Source organism: Haemaphysalis longicornis, unplaced genomic scaffold (assembly GCF_048455015.1).
Source record: "Haemaphysalis longicornis isolate Haplotype H1 unplaced genomic scaffold, Haemaphysalis longicornis Haplotype H1 scaffold_4, whole genome shotgun sequence".
NCBI lineage: Eukaryota > Metazoa > Arthropoda > Arachnida > Ixodida > Ixodidae > Haemaphysalis > Haemaphysalis longicornis.
This window is the reverse complement of record NW_027526361.1, coordinates 118,065,988-118,089,210: the sequence shown is the minus strand read 5'-3', so window position 1 is coordinate 118,089,210 and position 23,223 is coordinate 118,065,988. Positions and strand designations below refer to the sequence as shown.

At 46.2% G+C, this 23,223-nt stretch overlaps 1 protein-coding gene across 1 annotated transcript in view; it reads left to right on the top strand.

The window, feature by feature from the left end:
* The window catches only part of LOC144179963 (uncharacterized), a 36,385-nt gene extending 13,162 nt beyond the window's left edge, over positions 1-23,223 (top strand). The window contains exons 10-17 of the mRNA XM_077708378.1: positions 2,134-2,160; positions 2,675-2,857; positions 7,349-7,581; positions 8,109-8,209; positions 10,666-10,759; positions 13,372-13,524; positions 16,808-16,927; positions 22,922-23,223. Of these exons, the coding sequence (XP_077564504.1) occupies positions 2,134-2,160; positions 2,675-2,857; positions 7,349-7,581; positions 8,109-8,209; positions 10,666-10,759; positions 13,372-13,524; positions 16,808-16,927; positions 22,922-23,074 (1,064 nt within the window). The 3' untranslated portion in view covers positions 23,075-23,223. The remainder of the gene's footprint in view (positions 1-2,133; positions 2,161-2,674; positions 2,858-7,348; positions 7,582-8,108; positions 8,210-10,665; positions 10,760-13,371; positions 13,525-16,807; positions 16,928-22,921) is intronic.

Genomic DNA, 23,223 nt, shown 5'->3' with positions numbered 1-23,223 from the left:
AAAAATATACAAAAATTATGGAAACGTGTGAACCGTGTAACGCCCTGCATTTCCACAATAATGCAGATTTTGCGAAAGTTCCGCTATTAATCGTTATAATAGCGTACATTCAAGTAATTGGTCGAACGAAATTTTGAGAGACTAAAAGAATAAAGAATATTAAAGATGCGGGAAGTGGCGAACCGCGTAACACCCTGCATTTCCGCAATAATGAAGATTTACCCAAAGTCCCACCTGTAATCGTTATAATAGCGTAAATGGAGAGAACTCTGGTCGCACGAAATTTTGAAAAACTAGAAAATAACAAAAATATACAAAAATTATGGAAACGTGTGAACCGTGTAACGCCCTGCATTTCCACAATAATGCAGATTTTGCGAAAGTTCCGCTATTAATCGTTATAATAGCGTACATTCAAGTAATTGGTCGAACGAAATTTTGAGAGACTAAAAGAATAAAGAATATTAAAGATGCGGGAAGTGGCGAACCGCGTAACACCCTGCATTTCCGCAATAATGAAGATTTACCCAAAGTCCCACCTGTAATCGTTATAATAGCGTAAATGGAGAGAACTCTGGTCGCACGAAATTTTGAAAAACTAGAAAATAACAAAAATATACAAAAATTATGGAAACGTGTGAACCGTGTAACACCCTGCATTTCCGCAATAATGAAGATTTACCCAAAGTCCCACCTGTAATCGTTATAATAGCGTAAATAGATATAATTGGTTGAACAGGATTTAGAAAATCCAAAACCTTTGGCTGTAAAGGACTCACACTGAAGACAGGCGGCATAAAAATGCAACGCATTGGTAGACAATTCTTTGAATTCCTGCAGAATTTTTTTTAACCTCCGGAGCTTCCGTAGTTGCCTTAAATGCCAACCAAAGTTTGCGCGGCTTCGACTAGTGGTGCAAGGCTGGAGAAACACCAGAGCTGGCGGCACCTATTCCTTCGTCGGAGACCATGCTGTTGCAACTCCCACGGATTTCTGAACTTGCCCGCTAAAGGGTATTCGTGATCGGCACGCGCGAAACGTTTTGTCTGCAGGCTTCCACACCTTTTCCGAAAGTGGATCGCCTTAGCGTGTGCTAGAATCGGCAGCAACCGGTTTCACGAACTCGGCGAATGTAGCGCGAGCTGCTCTGCGCACCCCACTAAGGCGCGAACGCATGTAAACTGGCGATGAGAACAGCACGCGAAGGATGACGGCAAGAACGCTGGGAAGAGGGTTCTCGAAGGTCGAGTTCGACGATGCCGGGCGCTCCTTACGAGGCTCGCGCTCAGTTGCGCTCGATATTTTTTATTTGTACTTTTTCACGCTTCTCACGAGGCTCAAGCTCACGCGAAAACCTGGACGGCGCCAGGCGCTCCCCACGAGGCACAGCGTCACGTCCGCTAAGTACTTCTTGGTATTTTTTGGTGAACGCAGACGGGCCATGGCCAAGCATAAGCAGCCCTGCTGTTGAAATTCCAGGAGTATTCGGAATAGCCATTCTCAATTAAAAATGTATCCGCGCGTTTTACGAATGCGGAACTGAGTCAGTGTCATCGGCAATCGTGTGAAAGAAGTTAGGATATGTCGTTGTATTTTTTACCATATGTATTTGATCTGTCGTATTCATTACCGCATTTTAGTTTGCGAAGAACGAAGAATGTTGCAGAAACCACTACGCTGCTTGAGCAAGTGCATTGTGCATAAAAACTGACGAAATCACTTTTTCCTCCCGACCAAACTTTACTAAAGGGCATTCCAGACATTAACTCCTCTCATTAAATGGTCGATTGCTCTCTTCTTTTTTTGTAAATGGCAACTCCATTGCAAATCTCACAGTAAGCAGTTTATTCGTGCATGCTATCATCGCTAGTATCGAGGCCGTCTTCATACGCGGTTTACAAGGCCGTCGCCGGTGTCAGAGTGGTTTAACTTAATGCGCTTCACAGTCCGGGTGCGACTGTCAAGGAGCGGGCACTGTCACTCACTGTGTGTGTTTGTGGCGAGTTTGGCCACTTTTGCCACGTGGCCACAACGACCAGACACAGTAACGCGTTGGAAGTAGTTACAACCAAAAAACGTTCCTCAATAAAAAAGCATTCTCTCTCTTCAAAAATCTAAAACTCTTTCTTTCAGAACCACTTCCATACTCGAGGCAAAAAGGTAAGAACTGGTGCATTCTTGTTAAAGGGACTAAATATCCTTGGAAAGAGATTTTACCCGCCGTAATTTTATGTGCCAACCGTAAGAAGGGGCACGTTGCATTCGAGCTCTTGGATTGCTGAAAACGCCATTTGTAGCAGCTAAGATTGCAAGGTTGGGGCAAGACACCATGACTTTTTTTTTCACTATTTGTGTGTCAACTGCAACCGTCTTGTTTTCCTCAGCCACAAAATCCAAGCAAGGTTAAGCTTCCATCTACCTAGCTGTCAGTTCCGGTAGCCCTGCTTATATACCTTCGGTGCTGTTGCAGATCAATCGACAAAAATATTCATTTATTATGCTAGCAGAATTTTCACTATCATTGAGTCAAGCGTCCAACGCAGTTCTAAGAAGAAGAGCAACGCCCGCACCGCAAACCATCTAATAGTCGTCCTTTGTTTAGCGGACAGCACTGCCGGAGTCGTTGCCCAGCGGACACTTTGCAGAGCGCATTGCCTGCTGCTCGCTGTTGCAGTTCCAGGCGAGAAGTCGCTGGTGTGCGCCATCACTGAGGACTTCAACTCGTACTGGCTGTCGTTCGGGTTCCCGTTCCGGTACGCAGACCGGTACCCGGACCACCTGTGCACCCACTATATATTCTCTGCGCTCGTGTTCGACGACAACACCGATGACCTCGCCCTCTACCCGAACAACTTCTGTGAGCGCGCCAAGTCTATGCATGCGCACACACGCCTTGTTTGTGGTAATTAATCGTCCGGCTAGACAAATCACGGGTAACTGTGATGATTTGTGGCTTCGTCTAGTCCTGGAAATGGCAATACAGCATGGACACCTGCTTGTACGAGCATCTACCCACCATGGTGGCTCTTTGGCTAAGGCATTGTGCTGCTGAGCCCAAAGACGCGGGTTTGATCCCGACCATGGATGCTACTTTTGTGACGGAGATAAAAAGAAAAAACGCCCGTATTTTGAGATTTATGCGCCCGTTGAACACCCGAAGGTAGTCAAAAATAGCTTGGAGCCCTCCATTACGAAAAAAACATGTAGACGCGAAACATGTGCGTTGGCGGTACAATCCTCGCGCCAACAAGCCGCTTCTCCCGTATCATTCTGCACATTCCAAACTGGTAAAAAGGGGAATAGTTAGGCTGTGCGTCTCGAACGCCTTAAGTAAGTCGTGCCCCATGCCGTGCAAACTGCCTTTGACGAGCAGGTCAGTCGGATTCAAGCGGCTGGCTACCCACTCCACCTGGTCGTATCGGTGACAGAAGGCCTCCTCAGGAGCCTGAAATCTTGCCATCGTAAGGATGCGCATGACGGGCCTGCTCACCAGAGTGAGAGGAAAAAGGTTGCCGTTGTCCCGCACATTCACGGCTTGTCTCACGGTTTAACGAAGATCGCCAACCGTGTAGACGTGAAGGTAGCGCTTAGCGCTCCTCACAAGCTGGTGAAATTCGCCAAAGAAACTACAAAAACAGGTGCGAACAACTGTGGGTATCATGTAAAGCATTGTACACAGTACGTCCCATGCGTGGATCGTGTGTTGTATCGCATTCCCCCGAGGAAGTGTGGGTCTGTGTACGGCGGTCAAACTGACAGATGCCTTAATGACCGATTGAGGGAGCACGACAACAATGTCAAAAAAGGAAACGATTGGTTCTTGGCCATGCATTGCAATCTTGTGGATGCAAACCTCAGTTTGAAATGTGCGAGGTGGTAGGTAGAAGCGGTAATCAAACTACTCGGGAAATTATTGAAGCGCACGAAATTTTAAGGCATGGCAGTAAATGTGTAAGCCGGGCGTCTATTGCGTTCTCGAAAAAAGATAGACTTCCTTTCGAACACGTGCGGCACTTTGCGCATGACGTGAATTGTTGTTTGTATAGATTGTGCCAAGTGCATTGAACGCGTGCTGATATGGTTGTGTAATACTAGAGATTAGGATGTTTTGTAGTTATGTTAACATGAAGAATGTGTATAAAAGGTGCAAGGTTCATCGCATTAAATTTAGTTGGAAGTCAGCGCTCGTCCCGTCGTCTTTCTGTGTCCGTTTGTTTCGCGCTGTAGCATGTTTTACAATGAACTACCAACTAGCCCAACAGTACAGTTTGTTTACCTCCATTACGGCAAGCCTAATAGCCTAGGTAAAGTTTCGGCACGTTTAACCTTTCAATCAACCATAGGTCGGCGTACTCACTCGTGAGTACACTCATTTGTACTCAAACTCACGAGTGAGTACGATGATGAGTGATCACACACCCAGAAAAAAACAGTGAGTACGATGACGAGTGAGTACAGGGGTAAGTCCACTACTCGTGAGTACAGTACTCATGAGTACACTACTCATAAGTATGAGTACTCATGAGTACAGTATTCATGAGTATGAGTACTCATGAGTTTGAGTACTCATGAGTATGAGTACTCATGAGTACACAGCACTCATGAGTACACAGTACTCATGAGTACACAGTACTTATGAGTACACAGCACTCATGAGTACAATACTCATGAATACAGTTTTTGCGAGTGCTTGCACTCTTGAGTATATGCACTCCTGAGTACAGTAGTGCAAACAGTAGTGCAAACAAGAAAACGGACGACAAAAGCTCCCACCCGAAGACACGCAGAAAAACGCAGTTTACGGCCACGGCTGCACCGTTAAGCCCCGAGCTCCCCTGAGCCCGACCCGGCCTGAGAACAAGAGGAGACGCCAGATGAAACGCGAGTGCTTACGTTCCGTTTCGCTTTCTCATAGTACTTGCCTTCGCGCAGTAAGTCGCCCAACGACTGTGCACCGCGTCAGACGTTTTCTTCCTCTGTCCTGATTTATGTGTAACCTGTGTTTTTCTAATCAATTAAACAATTTATTTTTCTACTTAGTTGTTCATTCGAGCTACGACCTAGCTAACAGTGCAGATGAGTTGATTATTCGTGAGTAATACAAATTGAGTACTCATGAGTACAGATTGAGTACTCATGAGTGCATAATGAGTAGTACTCATGAGTGCAGAATGAGTACTACTCATGAGTAGTACTCATGAGCAGTAGTACTCATTGAGTACTCATGAGTACAGAGTGAGTACTCATGAGTACAGATTCAGTACTCATGAGTACAGATTGAGTATGAATACTCGTGAGGACAAATGAGTTTGAGTACAAGTGAGTACGATTACAAATGAGTATTTGATGAGTGAGTACGAGCGATTTTGTGAACAGACGAACTTTTTGAGTCTGAGTTTGATTGAGTACAGCGTGAATGAAAAAAATTGTGATTGAGTTTGAGTGAGTTCTTTCTGTTTTGCCGACCTATGCAATCAACCAATCAATCGATCAATCAATCAATCAAACAAATCACAAATTGTTTGAGCATTCATTCAGGCAGTGCTTGCGTAGAGTACGCATTGTACAAGTGACGAACACACTTTCTCGCCCGGTCGTTTGCGGTTGTTCTTTGATCACGTGTGCGCCCCTTTAATCTGCTATAAAAGTACAAGGTAGGCGGCACTGGCGTACAAAGCGCAGGGAAAAAGTCGTTTATCCCTATCATGTTCCAAACTTGCCAATACAATCAATCACGAGTCCTGTTTTTCTAACTTAAGATGTTAGCGATCACATCCCCAGAGAAAATATTTAGTCGTATACCTGCACAGATGCCTCAAATCTCCTCGCATACTTTGGTTTCTCGCCCCATGCTCAATTTGTTGGGTCAGAAATAAAACCTGCTGTTTGTGTACGCTTGTAGCGAGTCGGGTGTCAAGAAGCAGTAATAATTATTTTTATGTGCAATTTCTTTCACCGTGCAGTTTTTCAAGTGTACACGGCCCACATGCCCACATTTATAGACTTTACCGCGTATGCAAATACAGTCACAAGTTAACGTCCCGGAATTAACTGGTGTTATGGGAGCTCAAACATTCCTGGGCGAGACTCTAGTTCTGTCAAGCATGTTGTTAACTTCGCTTGCAGCCAAGGGTATGTTAAATGCTTCTGACACGGTTTGAGGCGCTCGCATTTCCGTTCAACAAAGCCAACATCATCGACATTATGTGCCGGCCCTAGCGCAGGTAACTGAACTGTAACAATGGGCAGATTTCCTTTCGTAACTGTCAATACTTAAGACCAGTCCAGCAATTTCACTAACGTATGAGTGGGATTAACTGTGCTCCCATCGTGAATTTACGGATTACGTGGAGTGTGTCGTGGAATTCTAAACAGCCCATCCTAGAAGATGACAAGGCTTACGCGGACGCAATTATTCTTTAAATGAACAAACAAGACTTTCATTTGTGCCTTCGCAACGAGCGCAGGGCATGTATGCTTACATTATGAGTGCGTTTGCGAAAAGTTTAACTAGCGAAAAAAAGCGACGTTCGCCTCTCCAAACGAAATGTTCGATTGCGCGAATTACGGAAATGAAACTTCCGACTTATCGAGCAAGGAGAGAAGTCAGCATTCGCAGCACGTGGCACGTAGCATCTTTCCATTCTGGGTCACTCACCATCGTGAGCACGATGCTACAAGACACGTGGGCGGATCTTAGAGGGAAGTTTTTATTGCGTGACAGCAACAAACCCTATAAATAATTCTCGCAACAAATTCACTTGGCACTTCAGCCGAACCTCCCTATTCCTGGACTCGAATCTTAGGCAGAAACGACATTTTATGTTCCCATGCGTATACATGTGTGTGTCACTGCTGAGAGCCGAGCCGAAATGAACAAGCCGTGACAAAAGTTTCCTCCGAATTCCCCCTTTATGCCACGGCTGTGAGGCCCGAAATAACGAAAAGAATAGTGCCCGAGTTGTCACTATTCCCTCTCTTGGAAACCTACGACTTGCAAACTAGAAATTTTATTCTTGGGGCTCGCAAATTGGCAAATGCTTTTGTAACTTGCCCACACTCCCATGCATGCGCAAAAACGTGAGAATCTGTTGAGCACTGCTGAGGCAATTTCATGCCTAACAGCCGCTAATGAAATGCGTTTCGTAAGAAACATACTAGACACACTGGTACTGCGGTCTGCCCCGTCTGTCTCCCCCTCTTCATCGTCCCACTTTTAGGTATTTTTCGCAGTGCGATTTTGCGCGTACGAGCCAACAAGGCCCAACCTCACGCTTTACAATAACAGCGTCGTCAAGCATCTAATCGACGCCCATATGCCCCATTTATTGGCCACGCACTGCGGCAGATCGGCTGGAGCGCTTCGTGAAGATGCGGAGGGAGAGCAACGTGACCTTCATCGTGTCCTTCGACGCCGACTACCTTCTTCGGAAGCTGAGGGCGCGTATGAGCGGGGACAACATGAGGCTGTTCGCCAACAACGTGCACGTCTTCCTGCGTTACTACGACTTCGACGGGTTCGACGTGTACAAGGTGCACTTCACCGACGACAACGTGGCCATGTGGACCCAGATGCTGCAGGCAAGCCGCGTCCACACTTCGATTCCACCTTCAAATAAGCACGACAGACGGAGTAGGCTTCTCTACTGTAAATGACTCTGGCAGCGTCCTTTTACTGGTCAAAGGGACTGATTTCAGTCAGCCACAAATGTTTCTAAAAAAACGAACTCCTCCATCTCCGTGCCTTAACAAGCATCTCGATCCTTTCGCAACAGAACTTCTTGTAATAGAAACAGGTGCACAACACTTCGTTCCTTTTCAAGGGGAACCAGTTGAGCCTGTTTATAGATTTTTTTGCTTATACCTGGGGTCGCCGTGCACGTTTTCTTTTTTACTTCCCATCTGAGACTAAATGTTTCATAAAATCAGTCGAGTTACGTTGAAGTATTTTATTGCGTTTTACTTTTATTGATTTTACTTTTTTATGTACTCAGATTTGCCATAAATCTCTGCGGCTTGTAAGGAGCTTCCGGTATGCCTACGCGTTGTACATGTATTCAAAGTTAAGTTGATGTTACGCGACACCAGCTTGGACTGTTTACGTGCAGATCCTGAGCAAGGAGCTGCGCTCGGAAGACAAGTACCTGCTGTCCATCGGGTTTACTTACGACGCCAACGTTCCCACTGACCGCTTAGTCGAAGCACTGAAGTGAGCACTGCGCATGCGCTGTAGCACTGCAACACGTCATTTAAATTTGCGCTGCTGTTCGACCAGAACCGAAACATTTGTACGTAAACATGCACTTCATGAGAGAGCGCGCCGCGCTGCGATAGTTATACATTAACGCACGTTAATTTCTTCTGGCCAATAACGGCAAATGCACACCTAAAATGCGCTGAAATTTCTCTTCCTAGAAAACCAACTCTTGTTTGGAACAGCCACATTCAGCTGTCCATGCTATAACACGAACAGTAAAACAGAAGGTTTAGGGTTCATGTTTGCAGCTTGATGCGCCCTAGCTCGGCTGTTTATAAAGCCTGCCGTTTTATGAAAGCATACCGGTAATCGACACCATCGAATCGGAAGCTTTTCGAAACGTGTTGGAATTTTGTACAGAACATTTTTAGACGGCCCCGCTTGTTCTAGAGCATTGGCCCGCGGCTTCGTGTCTAGGAGAAGAAACATCTGCCGGCTAATTATTTTGCTTAACAGTTGTCCCCTGCCGTTCTGATACCCCGGTAAGTGTTAGTGGAGAATATTGTGGGCCTTACTTTATTCTAGCGCACCACCGATGGAATTAACATTGTCGTGCCTATCATTTTGCGAGCGGTATAAGCACGCTCCAATGATTCTTCAGTTCCGTTGTAAGCTTTGACCCGCACCGTAACTCGTGTGAGCACGGAGATGCCTTTCGACTTTGCGTTGTTAGTCGCATATAAAACCGAACTGCCGGCCAATCCGGGTACATAAAACACTAAGGTCAGAAAGCACTTCCAGGTATTCAATAACACAGCATACGGTATTCAGAGCGTGTTAGAAAAATAATCAAGAAGATGTTAGGACTGTTCAAAAGGGGCAATATTTGAACATCCTTTTTAAAAAATGCGAATAAAAAAGGAGTAAATCTAAGTAATTATGCATAAACCTGCCGAAAGAGCCCTCACCAGCGCATGTAACGAAACGCCAGAACAAGTAGAAGATTATAACAACTTCAGTGAGGTCGTCTGTGCTGATCCCAACCACAAGACAGAAACCAGGGTCGAATAAGTATGGGCTGGGGTACTTACAGTTTATTAGTAAGTATACTAGAGAGACAACTGCGCCTGCGAAGCCATGTCGCAGTGGGGGATTTTGCTAAGACCACAGCTTCTGGCTTTGGCTTGGCATGACAATTGAATTCTTAAGCGGTGTTTGGTATTTGCTTTCTTCACTGTGCATTAACACGTCTACGAGTTTCGAAGTAGCCGAAATCCTCCCCGTTCTGTTGTAGCCGTGAGCTGTGGCAACTGCGTGTTCGGTGAAAGAGCAGGCAGTGCGTGATCTACTTAACTTTGTTGCTCATGCCGGAGTCGAAGAAATGTATGACTGAGCGGGTAATATGCCGCCGTGAAAGTCGTAGCTGACGGGAAAAAAAGAAACTAACGTACTTCGACGAAGACAAGATACGACAGATACGGGTGCCTGTAGCCGTCCTACCTTGTCTTCGTCCACGACTGTTTAGCACCACATTTTCTTTTTCCTTCAAGTATAAACCCATTCGTTCAGCAACCAATTTTTTAAACTGTACCTGACGGTCGGTGCACCGGTTCACCACGAAGGCGACGGTTTCATAGGCACGCTCAACAACATTGCTAAGCTCTTCAAGCAACTTATTATTTGAAATAATGGTAAAATTAATAAAATAAGTGTACCTAATGAGTTTTCTCCAAAAAATATTAGCATTGTTGTCAACTACCAGCTTGGTCTGCGGAATAGTAGCATGAACGTTCCGGCAAAAATACGCTTTACTTCCTTTTTCCTTAACTTTAAAACAGTCTGTTCTATTTTTCACTTATATAATAACAAACCATTGTTTACATTTTCGTGGCACTGTATTCGAATATAGGGCCACAAAAACGTTTCTATCCAAGACAATGACAAAACTACGGCGAGCGCGCGGTATAATGACGGTCCATGGCTACACAGACGGTCTTGATGTGAGCCGCATAGACGCTAGCGCCAGATTCCCCTCTAGTGTATATAGTAAGAAACTCTATGCTTGGGTGGACTTGGAAAACACTCCCAGATAAAGAAAAGTAAGCTACCTCTATCACTGAAAACGAGAATATACAACGAATGCGTCATGGCGGTGATGAGTCTGATGACATATGGAGAGGAAATTTGGCGCGCTGCTAAACAACTTGAAACCAATCTTAGGTCGGCTCAGCGGGCCATGGAAAAAAGAATGATAGTTGTAACGTTAAGGGCGAGGAAACTAACTTTCTCGATCAAAGAACAAACTAGAGTAGGAGATAGTTCAAACCCAACAAGGGTGCCACCTGACACCTCCATAGCCCGCCTCACAATCCAGTTTCGTAATACGTCGAGTATTAGGCGCTACAGGTGTTTCGCTGTTCGTACCACATTAGTGTGATATCCTTATCGGTGTTTTGTTTCCTCCGCAGGCACTTGTCATTTTCGAACCTCATCACGCATGCCGCGCCCATAGACATCTGGAATACAACAAAACCGCTGCCACCGAACCATTTCGGTAAACTGGTGAGTGCTCATCTGTTCACATGTGTTCATTCAGCGGCCATCTGTTCAATGAGTTTTTGCAACAGCCGCCGTAAAACGATTTATATTTACCTTTATCTTAAGCCTATCTATAAAACAATTTCCACCTCAACAATTCCTAATTGCGCTGCTTGGGGAAAACTAATCAAAGTCGATTTATTGATTGTAGGTTTTCACGCGCCGACGCAATGCAGGCGATGAGGCGCGCCGTAGTGGAGGGCTCCGGATTAATTTTGACCCCCTGGGGAACTTTAATTGATTGATTGATTGTAGGGTTTAACGCGCCGACGCAACGCAGGCGATGAGGCACGCCGTAGTGGAGGGCTCCGGATTAATTTTGACCACCTGGGGATCTTTAACGTGCGCCGAAATCTCGTACACACGGGCGTTTTTGCTTTTCGCCTCCATCAGAAAAGCGGCCGCCGCAGCCGGGAATCGAACCCGCGACCTCGTGCTCAGCAGCGCAACGCCTTAGCCACTGAGCCACCGCGGCGGGTCCTGGGGAACTTTAACGTGCGCTGAAATCTAAAATAATCGAAGTAACCGGCACAGAAATAATAAAACATCGGAGGACACTTGAGCATGTTTTATGGGTTGATAATGGGAAGGCATCAATGTCCCATTGAAGGCTGCTGAGAGCTCCTTTTAGTCCTGTGCTGTAAGTAATTGTGGCTGCTGCGTCCCCGTGCGAGGTGAGCGGGGCTCACGCGTGATATGCTGCCGAACACTGCAATCACAGCCACAGCTGTACTCACCGCTTTTCACATTACTCTGCGCAGGCCCAGACGTTGTTTAAAAGCGTGGTCCTATGCTTCCGGTTTATTATTGCGAAGAATGTGCCACAAAACGCGTTGCAGACACGTCGCAGCTATTTCTTGGATTACGAGGGAACACAAATACCAGGACGCATGTTTCCAAACGCTTCGCTGCACAGCGCCCCAGGTGACGTGCGCGATGTCCTTGCGCGTGATGTTCTATTGAGCTGCTAATACAAACCCGCAGTTCGGGCTCTGTGGCCTCGACGTAGAGTTCTGGGTACTTGCACTGAAGGCCGAAGTTCGAGCCTCAGCGGGTCTACGTTAATTTTTTAATGTGAAACTTTTTTCAAAACTCAATTGTTTTTTTTTATTACGGAGCAACAAAATTCTTTGTGTTGTCTTTGTTATAAATGGTTAATTTGGTATGTTTAGTTCGCTTTAGGTTCGGGCGCAGCCTATGGCCTCGTTTATTTGACGTTTTGTATCGCGTGCAGACACATGTCACGTGCTGCACTGTGCAGCGATGCGCTTGGAAATACTCCACCAGGACCAACGCCGGCTTTATCGCTCCGTAGGCCATTTAATATCTTCGAATTAAAACAATAAACTCGAATAGTTCAAGAAATATTAGTAGGGACACGGAACAATGGAAAATTCATTGTAGAGACATTGGGATAGGAGTAGAATGCTATGGTCTTTGTTCCGAAGGAGTACACGTACCCACACAAATGCTGTCAGCGTTCGTGCGCAAGAGATACCCGGGCGATAGATCACGCATCACTGCAGTGGCCGTAACCTAGAAGCATTTAGGTGACCATGTAGAAAGCCTTCTTCAAACTGAAAGGAGGCCCTCGAGGCCATTATTTTTCTGTTTCTTGCGCCCAGTGTATCGAGCGTTCGCCTGTTGTACACATCTCTCCAGTTCACACAAATTTCACTCTGCAACAAATAAGAACCATGGAATGGACCTGTTCAATTTTGTCTCTAGTTCAACTCGAAATCAGGCTTGCGTTAAGGTCGCAATACCATTTGCTGAAGAGCTAGACATGGTGGAACACATTGCTTTTACTTATGTCGGTCCTTAACGACGTTGAAGGAGTCAACGTGGAGTACTGTAGACAGGAAATTCTCTTTCAACGAATCAAGTGGGCCTAAGAGAGAACCCACTAACGGCGAATATTGTAGCGTAAGCTACACTGGCCGAGGTTGAGCAGTTTCGCGTGGACCTTGAAGGGCCGTTGTGCGCAAGTGCGAGGAGCATTGGATTGGATCGACCTGGCTTGGCTTGGCTTGGATTAGATCGAATTTGGATTAGATTGGATTGGATTGAATTGGATTGGATTGGATTGGTTTGGAGTAGATTAAATTGGATTGGATTGGATTGGAAATCCAATCCAGTTGGAGTACGGGTGTGCAGAGAATTGGGTCTGCAGCATTCCAGAGGAGGGACGTCATAGCTGCGGCAGACGCACTGGCGCCGGCGCGTGCCCAGCTGTGCGCCTAAGTTGCGGAGTAGCAAAGTCTGACGCTGCGCCGGAGCCGCTTGATGGCTGTTTCACGTGGCTCCTGGAGAGCCGTGCTGCACTTGCGCGATGAGCAGTGACTGGACTGGACCGGGCTGGGCTGGGCTGGGCTGGACTGGGCTGGATTGGATTGGATTGGATTGGATTGGATTGGATTGAAAATCGTTTTAGCAGCAGTAAGCATGATAATCAGCTAATTCCAGACAACCAGGAAACCTAAGCTTAACCATCTGAACCTTAGCTCACGCTACGTATATCATTGAATAGCCGAACTAAGCCACTGCTAATTTTTTTTTATCATCCGGTGCTGCAGAAGCAAATGGTGGAGGACATGCAAGCCGTGCGTCAGGCGGACCCTAACCTGGTTATGTGCTACACGCTGACCCTCTGCGTGGCCCACTACATCGTCCATGAAGGGACGCCCTTCAACGCCATCCGAGGGGAGTTCTTCAACTTCCACGAAATGGTGAGGAGCGAAGAGGGGACCAAACTGATGCGGCCACTTCGCGTCATTTTCTGCGACTTTGTGGCCTGACGAGGTAGAGCTATTTCTTTTAAATATTGAGATATATGCTTGGCGCCAACAAAAATCCGCTCATACGAACGTGCTAACTTCGCAAACCGGTGACTGACTAAAATATTCAGTAAATGAAAGCTCCATTTAACATTAATTTTCGAGCACCCGAACGTATATAAGGCATTTAAGGCCAACTGTACTCAGATTTCACCTCGGTCGAATTTGCTTTGGACGTGTTTTACGTACCACCAAACCAACAGGGACATGACTGGTAGCCCCATGAAATGCGTTGTTAATTAGTTGGAATCATTTAAAATAGCTCCATCGCAGGCAACGCTGCAACCGCCAGCGGATACCCAAACAGCAATGAAGCGGAAGGGATGTTGAGTCCGGCACTGCGATTTTTCCTCCGGCCAGTCATAACCGGTCGGGTTCCGCTGGGCGCGCTTCTCCTATTGTCGTAGGGCTGCGGCGAGGGCGAAGCGTTGCGCGCAGGTTTTCTCCGGCCGGCTGGCCGCGGGAGGCCGCTCGCTCACCGACTAAACCGGCTGGAACTTCACTTCATCCTGGCCTTAATGGCCGCGCTCTTCTCAATTTCGGTTGCAAAATTTCCGATTTTTTATGGTGATTTGCGCCGCGCATTTAGGCTGTTATATTTTGTACCTTGTTGTCTTTTTAGATGCAGAGCATCTGATTCCCTCGCCTTGTCCCTCCGGCGTCGTTGTCGTCGTCGTCGGCGTTGTCCAGCCCTCCCCCATTCTCCTTGCCGCGCCAGCTGCGCTTTCCGCCGCTCACCCCCTCTCCTCGCCGATAGCGAACACTCTCTCGCGAGGGGCATTGGATTGGATTGGCTTGGCTTGGATTGGATTGGATTGGATTAAAGTGGATTGTGTTGGATTGTGTTGCGTCATAGCCGCGGCACGTTGCGTCATAGCCGCGGCAGACGCGCTGGGGCCGGCGCATGTGCAGTACTCTCTCTTCCGCGGTTTCCTCTCCTTCGGGCGCGCTGCGCATATAACCGGTGTGCCGTTCTCCGGCGAAGCAACATCCACGCTTGGCTCAAACACCTAGAGTCCACGCCGCTTTACAAGTACGCCAACGTCGTCATCGACTGGGACCGGCTTACGCAGTCCCCTCAACGTTATGCGCGCTATAAAACGCGGTCCCTTCGCCGCTCCGCCTATGCGTCGCATCTACACAGGGGTTCCCGCGAGGGGAGGTGGGAATTTTTTAGGCACACTATATCGAAATAACGCTTTCAAGAGGTTGAGATTTTTAGTGCAGTTGGCCATTAATGCTTCATAATGGAAGAAACTGCAGTCAGTTGTGTGTATGTTTTAATGCAACTCTCGTTATTCTCTTTGGCTCCTTGAGCGAGACGCGAGACTCCACATTGGTTGCTCTAATAACAGGGACTTCTTCCGGTTTTACTCCGTGGTTCACACGCCCAGTACCATCAGCAGCCGCTGGCGAGCAGAAAAACCAAGTACCCGATGGTGCACGGTACTTGTTTGAGCTGTTGAGTGACCCTGTATACCCGCTGAATAGGACCTGTAACAGCAAAAACTCGTGATGAACCCCACATAGAATTTCTACCATAACACGACGACACGAACTCTTGAATATCGGCGTCCTAGACTTATTTCATGATCAAAAATTTTGTATCTCTTTTCTAGGAGTCGTGGTGGTCTGGTAAAATTTGCCATAGAATTCGCACGAGTCCGACAGCGTCCGAATACAGTACAGCATAGGGTCATCCATGTCCCACATAATATATGCAAGATGCCGTTCCAACTATATTACTCAATAGCGGACTTTATAGAATCTCTTGGTTGGGTGCAGTGTCAGGCAGCAGTTTATGTTCGCCAGGATCTTTTTCACGATGGCTCTGTATGGGACAACATCCGAGTTCACCACTACACCCAAGTTCCCAACGATGATGAACAACTCGGTTTAGAGCAAATGCTGCTACCGGCGATGTTCACGTACTAAGCTTGATTAAATGCCGCTGGGTTGTGTGTGCCGTGATTCAGAACTTTTCAGATGAATGACTTAGAATTTCACGTCTATTATTCTTATAGTTTTAATAGCGTCAAGGAAGGGTACATAGGGCCTTAGCGCAACGTTCTTCTCTGGACTTTGTCAAAATCTGCTGGCCTCTCAGCTTTTCACACTTTCCTTACGCTCTCAGAAGCAACTTGCAGCAGCCGAAACGCGCTAGCTTTTCGGCTGCTGCAAAAGCCCTTTCAAACAAGCATTGCGGGGCGTATTTGTCAGAGAACCCTTGCTGTAAAACCGCCGAACGCCTTGAATCCCATTTAGCCCCGTCAGGACATAATTGCTTTGCTTTATGAATACGCGCCTCGCATATAAAAAGACGTTAATTAATAAAAACAATGTTTTGCATTCATAAAAGTGACCGAGCTATAGCATTGCCTTTTTCTGAAAGGCATCAGGACAAGAAATTACTGAATAGATCCAGGTGTCCCTCCGGACGAAATCCCGGCACTCACGGGCTTGACTGGAAAGGAATAATAGATTTTTGTTGTGCGGGGGCCGTCTATGAGCGTCTAAAGATGCACAATTTCCAGCATACGGGCTACCACCTCGAAGTATACGTGAAAGAACTCTGAGCGGAGCAAATTGTTTTTACATTTACTATTTTCTTGCGATCGGCAATACCGTTTATTAGAAAGCAAAATGTAGCAAGAAAAACATTTTTTTTAAATACCATTTAAAGTGTTACTGGGTATTATATTGCAGTACTTGCCGGCTTCATTGGCACATGATGCATTGCTGGATGGCCGTACAAACGTTTTATTGTCCAAAATGAATGCACTATGACGAAAGAGAGTAGTGAGTGATAGCTACATTCCGCAGTAGCTTGTGAGTTGCCACGAAGAAATACTGGTGGGCAAATCATTCCGCAGTGCGCGTAAAATAAACACAAGTTGTAGGACGCATTAAGCATTTGGTACGGTGTTTCTTCTTTTTTCGAACACCGGCAAGATTGCGGCCCGAACTGTAATTCCACAAGTTCCTGATCACAATTAAAAAATTGTTGTGCCTGTTATTATCCTTGTTGAGTGCCGCACTTCATGACGGGCAATCGATTAGGATGACGACGTAGGTTGTTGGACTTCACGATTGGCCCAGTATCCCGCAAGCTACGCAGCCTTCGCAGTTGACTCTGCGCCTCCTGAAAGCCTATCACAAATGCTTTTCCATGCAGTCGTGCGACCGCATCTCGGAGATGGATACGGACCAGAGCAGGGACGACGGCATATCCGTCGTTTCTGGAGAACACAGCATCTACTACGCCTACGACACCACTGATTCCCTCCTTAGCAAGGTAATACACGCGGTGCTTTCTTCGGAACGAAGCAAGGCAACATCCGGAAAACAGCAGTGCTTGAGTGCTTTTTCATCCCCTGCATACTGTTCGTCATAAGAACAACAGCGACAGTACGAGAACACAAACACACAACAAGCACTGTGCAGGCGCTTGTTGTGTCTTGTTCTGTCTTGTTGTGTCTTGTTGTGTCTTGTTGTGTCTGCGCTGTTTTGTGTTTCCTTCCCTCAGTCCCGTCCTGTTAGCGCATTTTTTCATTATGTCAAGAAACCAACTAGCCCCCCAGATAGCTTTGATGAGTCTTGTTCTGTTCATGTCCTGCATAGTTCCTGCGCTGTTGTGTTTGTGAAGAATAGCATCCAACCAGGGCCAACTTTCAATTCTTTTACTGCATACTGCTCTAGACAACCCAGTGACACAACGTGCACACTAGTTCATTAACGTCGACCACTGAAGACGCGTCGAGAGCGGCATTCTTAAATTTAGGACGCTGGCCATTGTATGCGTTGCGTCGCCTTCGCACTTGCTTCTCTTCCTCAAAATTTTTTAAGCAGTTGGAACGTCTCCGCGTCGTGGATGAAACAAACACGGCGTTCGATGAAAACACGTGCATGTTGTGACAATCACGCCATCTCGAGTCTCGTTTTGGCTGAAGTCACTCGCCTGTAAACCGGAGTTTACGGGCGGAAATCAACTAAGCACTGGAAGAACTAGCCTTGCGGTTACCGCAGATTGCGCGCGTGCTTTTGTAGTCGCTTCATTCACAACAGCATACGGGAGAGGATGACGAATCCAGACTCTCCCGTAAAACTAAGGGGTGTTTTAAAGCGAACCTTTAGTGTTCTCACTGGCGGCGTCTGTACCGCGAATACGCCTTGCAGGAAAGCCAACTTTCTGTGACCATGACAATATTTCTGGATGAAGCATAGGAAAACTAAAACGCTTCCCTGCGAACCTTGGCGACAGCTCCGTTACGCCCCCTCCGCTAAAGGTTGATGTGCAGCAGAGGGAACAGGGGTCGCGGGCGTGCGACAGCGAGACGTTAACTGGCCCAACGTCATGTTGGGAGGTGAACATCGAGAGCGGTGACCCACAGGCCGGCGTAGGATGTGAATGGCGTTGCTCTGCGTGATGTAAGGGATTTAAGCCCTAGGATTTAAGGGTATCACAGAGGAAGTTAACTTCAAGGCTGTCGAGGGGACGAAAAGAAGATTAGAATGCTGGTGGACGAAAAGCAGAGTGGGGAATATTGCCTAGGACAGTTACCATCTGTAACAGGAAAAAAAAAAGTATTTTGTGCCTAATAAGCTTTTTGTGCCTGCCCTAAGCAGCGCTAGTATTGAACCAGAAGTGTAAAACATAGGTATATTAGTCCTTTTTGGTCAGATGACATGTCATCACCCCGATACAAAGGGGAAACCAATAGAAATCATCATCATCATCATCATCATCATCATCATAAGGCTTCTAGCCACAAGACGTTAGGCTTAACTTCCCATTTTGAGGTGTAGGACGTTATGTCTAACGTCACACCTTGTGGTTTAGCGCATCGAACCAGCACCCACTGAAAAAATTGCTCCCTGAACGCCAAGCAGCAGGTACCGATTCACGCCCTACTCCACAAACCCCGGTGTTAGGCCTACGGAGTGCACACCCACGAGTTGCTGTGGTTATTCTAGAAGAGTGGCGCGTACCTTCACATTGACGCATACTCGCAGTGTGGGATTGACAAACGAAAGGATCTATGACGAGAAAGCTTGGCATCGTCGTCATTACGCTGAGGGTAGCATGATTCCACTTCACGGATTTCTTTCCAAAATGCCTTTTCTCGTAAACTAAAGAATAAACCAACTCATAGATCAATTTGGTTTATTCACGCGGACACGAAACCCGCGATAAGCTGCGTTTACCCACTTCAAAACACAGCACAAAAGGGGCGAGTTGCCATAACCTAAAAGCTAAAGGAATATCTTAATTAGGCTGGTCCAATCAAACTTGTCTGCCGTAGTAATTCAATGTCCGTTAAATTTAGATCTGCGCTTATAACCATCTTGTGTCACTGGTGTTTCCGCTGGGTCATACCTTTTCTTCGCAGTCACAGGAACTTCCATAAACTCGTAGTCACCAAAATGTAAAAAAGCCAAATTTTTCTCGCGAAATCTTGGAAGTTTTCTCTTTACTTTACTCAAGTTTCAATCTATGAAATGTCCTATAAGTCCTTCTACTACAAAAAAAAATCGCCTCTTAAACAACATGCATACAAAACCATAGGCAGGCCAACCAATAAACTTGTGCGGTGGTCAAGACGTACTAGCCACGGGTGAATGACCTACCCAGGAAGATGTATCGAGAGGAAAAGTTAATGCAGAGGGAACTTTGCTACGCACGCCATGACATTTTTGCTGGTGCCAACGTTAAACTAATTCGTGATTGATTGATTGATTGATTGATTGATTGATTGATTGATTGATTGATTGATTGATTGATTGATTGATTGATTGATTGATTGATTGATTGCCCATGCCAAGAAACAACTATTTTAACTATTTGTGTACCCTCTCCTGTCTCCTCAACGACCCCGAAAATTCAAATTCTGACAATCTTTTTGAGTAGTGGCAACCGTTAACGGAAAGCTAAAAAATCACACTTTGAAATGTTACATACGGACAGAACTGTGCTCAAGAATAATTTAAACTGCATTCCTGGTCTCCAAATCCAGGTGATATTGCGGCCCTAATCATAGGATAAAAAAACCACCCACGTGTTGGGCTACCATCCGAACTGCAGGCGCAATATCGCACCTATGCCCGAAAAACTGTTGTTTTCAGTACACTATAAACGAGAAAAAAATATGCCATAATTGTTAACCCTCAACAAGTGTATTCGATTCGTTATTCACATTTCCGGGTGGCCACCGTAGTTCTGATTTCTTTATCTAGCCTCTGACTGCCTATAGCGCTTTCAATCACGCAGCGTGAGCTGCCACGGAGTAATAAAACTATTTAGAAATAACACAATAAAACCACCCAAACAAAACAGCGTGCAACAACTACGACGACAAATTTGTCCGGCGCGCAAAACTTGTATAATATAAAAACATTTCAGTGTGTGTGCACGCTTCCCTGTGGTCGTATCTTACCCAGTTTGATAATCCCATTCCATTCTTCGGAAATGAGTTGGAAGCTTGCAAATTTATTAAACTACAATTTTTATGTTTGAACGGGTTAGCTATATGTGTAGCTTTCGGTGGCTGAATAATGACAATTGAGGGTTAGATAGTTTGAATGCTTGTCTCGACCACCAGTTTTACTACGTTGCGCTTTCGGTACAGTAGTGACCACTTGGCGTTTATTTTGGTTAAACAAAGACTTGGATGCACAGCTCGGGGATCTTGAATAAAATCGACCTAGCTGCCTTCACCTCTTTTCGAACTGGGGACTTCGTCATTCACACGCGCAAAGATCCCAGGTTGGTTGTGGTATGCGTCGGCGCGATCAGTTCGCGAGCAATCAGTCTGACATTTTTATTTTTAGAGCTCAGCACTCGTTACGTAATGTTTTGAATCATGCAAATTGATTTAGCGGGATTGCTAGGTTCTTTATTTGCTGACATGACACACGTCGGGCGGCTAACCTACGAATTCAAACCTCCCCACCTAATGTTCTCAGCTTTTTTCAAGGATTTCGCAAAAACGAGATGTTCATTTTCTCATCGTGCGTATTACTGCAGCTCTACTGGCGTTCCAAAACAGGCAGTATGAGTGGCAAGAAAGGGATTTAATTAGGTGGAACCAAATTAGTAGCATTCTTTCCACACACGCCATCTAAACGCTGCGCACTCGGAGTTATAAGTGTTTCCGATCCGTGTTGCAATGCGTTTTCTACGGCCGAAAAGTGGCGCTGTCGAGGTCCCATATATACCGATTGGTTTTACCATCTGGAGTGATCGGGCGGCATCGTCAGCCGCTCTATTTTTTTTCTATTTCGATAATCTTGGACAAATAACTCCTGTCAAGGTTTTTTTTTTCTTTTTCAACTAAAGGGCGGAAATACGGGTGTAGTTAGGTGCATCCGCGGTGCGCTCGCACTTAAAAACCAGCTCGACGAAGAGTACGATTTCGGCTGACAAGTTTCGGGCGGTAAGCGCTCTTTGCCGTCTCATGCGGAATTTTTGAAAGAAACATCCTATTACGGACCTTTGGTACTAAGCAGATCTCTGTTTAGTGGATCGGGATAATTTCCTCTTCTTTCGACCATACTACTAACACGTATTCCTCTGGATCAAGTACTGCGTATAAACGGCAACTTTCGGCACTCTTTGGTCCATGTCTGGTTGTCAATTTCGAGAGAACTGATAGAAGCGGGTGGCTATAAAATCTGTGATTCGCAATGGGAGTTTTTTATTGTGTATACACTGCCTTCTAGCGACAAACGTCGAATGTCAGTTCGAACAACAATTGTCGATTCTAATAGAAAATGTTGAACTGCGGCAAGCAACACTGTAATTTCACAGTAGCATAACACATCAAAAGTTTGCTCTGCCCTTGGGATTTGTAGCGCCTATATGGCATCATGAATTGTAGATCAAATGGAATAAAATTGAGGTTGAGGTCTTCGTGGCTTACCGACGGACAGACGAACTAACGGACAGGCGGATGAACGAACGGGTGGACGGATGAACGGACGGAAGGGCTTGCGTTGCATAAAAATGCAATCTTTCTAACTAAATTTCAGTTCTTCAGACCATGATCTACATTCTTGTCTTTCTCAGCGAAAACGGAACCCTGTCCAGCACTGTTACGTTCTCGCCCATTTTCACATTTCGATTACATGAACTATTCTTTTTGTTTCTGTCTTAATATATACTTACAGCAGTAAATTAAAAATTGGAGTTCATTCATAACGCAATTGTAGTGCTCGCGACGAATATGCGCACTCTGTTCTTTCTATGGGAAGTTAGGGCCTAGCTATGTATGGGTACTAAAGATTCATATACTCTATGAGGAATGGAACCTCAGAAAGAGAAGTTGAATTGACAATGCTCTATTAACAGCATTCGTAATGATATACCTGTCCCCAAGGTTCGCCATGTATCGACCGTTTATGTACTTTTAGTTAACCTTCAGTGAGACCTACATCAAAACATACATTGAGCTGAGAAGATTTATGAAGGGGCTAGCTTTGCCTAAAACCTAACCATAATTGGCGCAATACGAAAGTTTGCCCTGAACTCACCCGACAGAGTTAGGAATGTTTACTCGTTAGTCTAATAGCAGTTACACGTTTCATTGAGCTTAAAACCACGCTTTTTGTATGACCTCTCCATTCTCTCCAAGATGCGAATTAATGCACCTCTTGTTCCGTTTAAAAAGTTTTGTAATGTGCATGGTGACACCCCCCCCCCCCTCCTCCCCCCCGCTGAAGATGAAATTTTCGTCGGTGTGGGATTTCTTGAACCCTGATGACCCTCCGAAAACAAAACAACACACATCCTGCTACAACTAATATCAATTCTGACGAGTGGTAAAGTAATACTATGATCTTCTAAATAAATTTCCTAAGAGCATAGGTTGCGTCATGTGTATAAAAACTTTGCCTCCCGCGCACTTGTTGCATGAATCCAAGACGAATTTTTCAACGCCAAATACGGCCTTACCGAGTGCCATCAAAACATGTCGCGAATGGTAACACCGGAGACAAATATCGCCAAACCTCATCTAAAATTCTCCCGTTAACGCGAAAAGAAGGGCAAGGTGACATACAACAGTCTCAACCAAACGCTGTATGCCGGTAATGTTCTCAATCTAGCCCACGCGGCTTCACAGGGGTACAAAAGACAAGGTAGTCGGTTTACAGTGCCGCTAATTCGTATGCGTCGATTCCATCACATAACGGTTACCGCACAGACGAAACCCGCGCATTGTGACGATGCCCTTCTGAGCTCGCTCCGCTACAGCCAGCCGACAGAATGCTAGGAACGTGTGTCTACCCGCAGATTCGTCAGCTGGAGCACCACGGCATGTGCGCCGCCATGTTCGACGTCCAGTGCGACGACACCGAGGACTGCGAGGGAGGCCGCTACTCGAGGCTCGAGGCCGTCAAGAAGGAGGTCGGTGTGCTCAACTCGCGACGCCTCCTGCTGCGCTAGGCGCTGCACCTGTAACGGCCTCAGCTTGTCCTCTACTGCGGCGCCGGCGTATGTGAACCTGGGAAGACGGCCCCCGCAGGAGCACGCGTATTGACTGCCGGTCACACCACCCACGCGCTTGTTGCTTGTTCGTTGCTCGATCGTTTAGT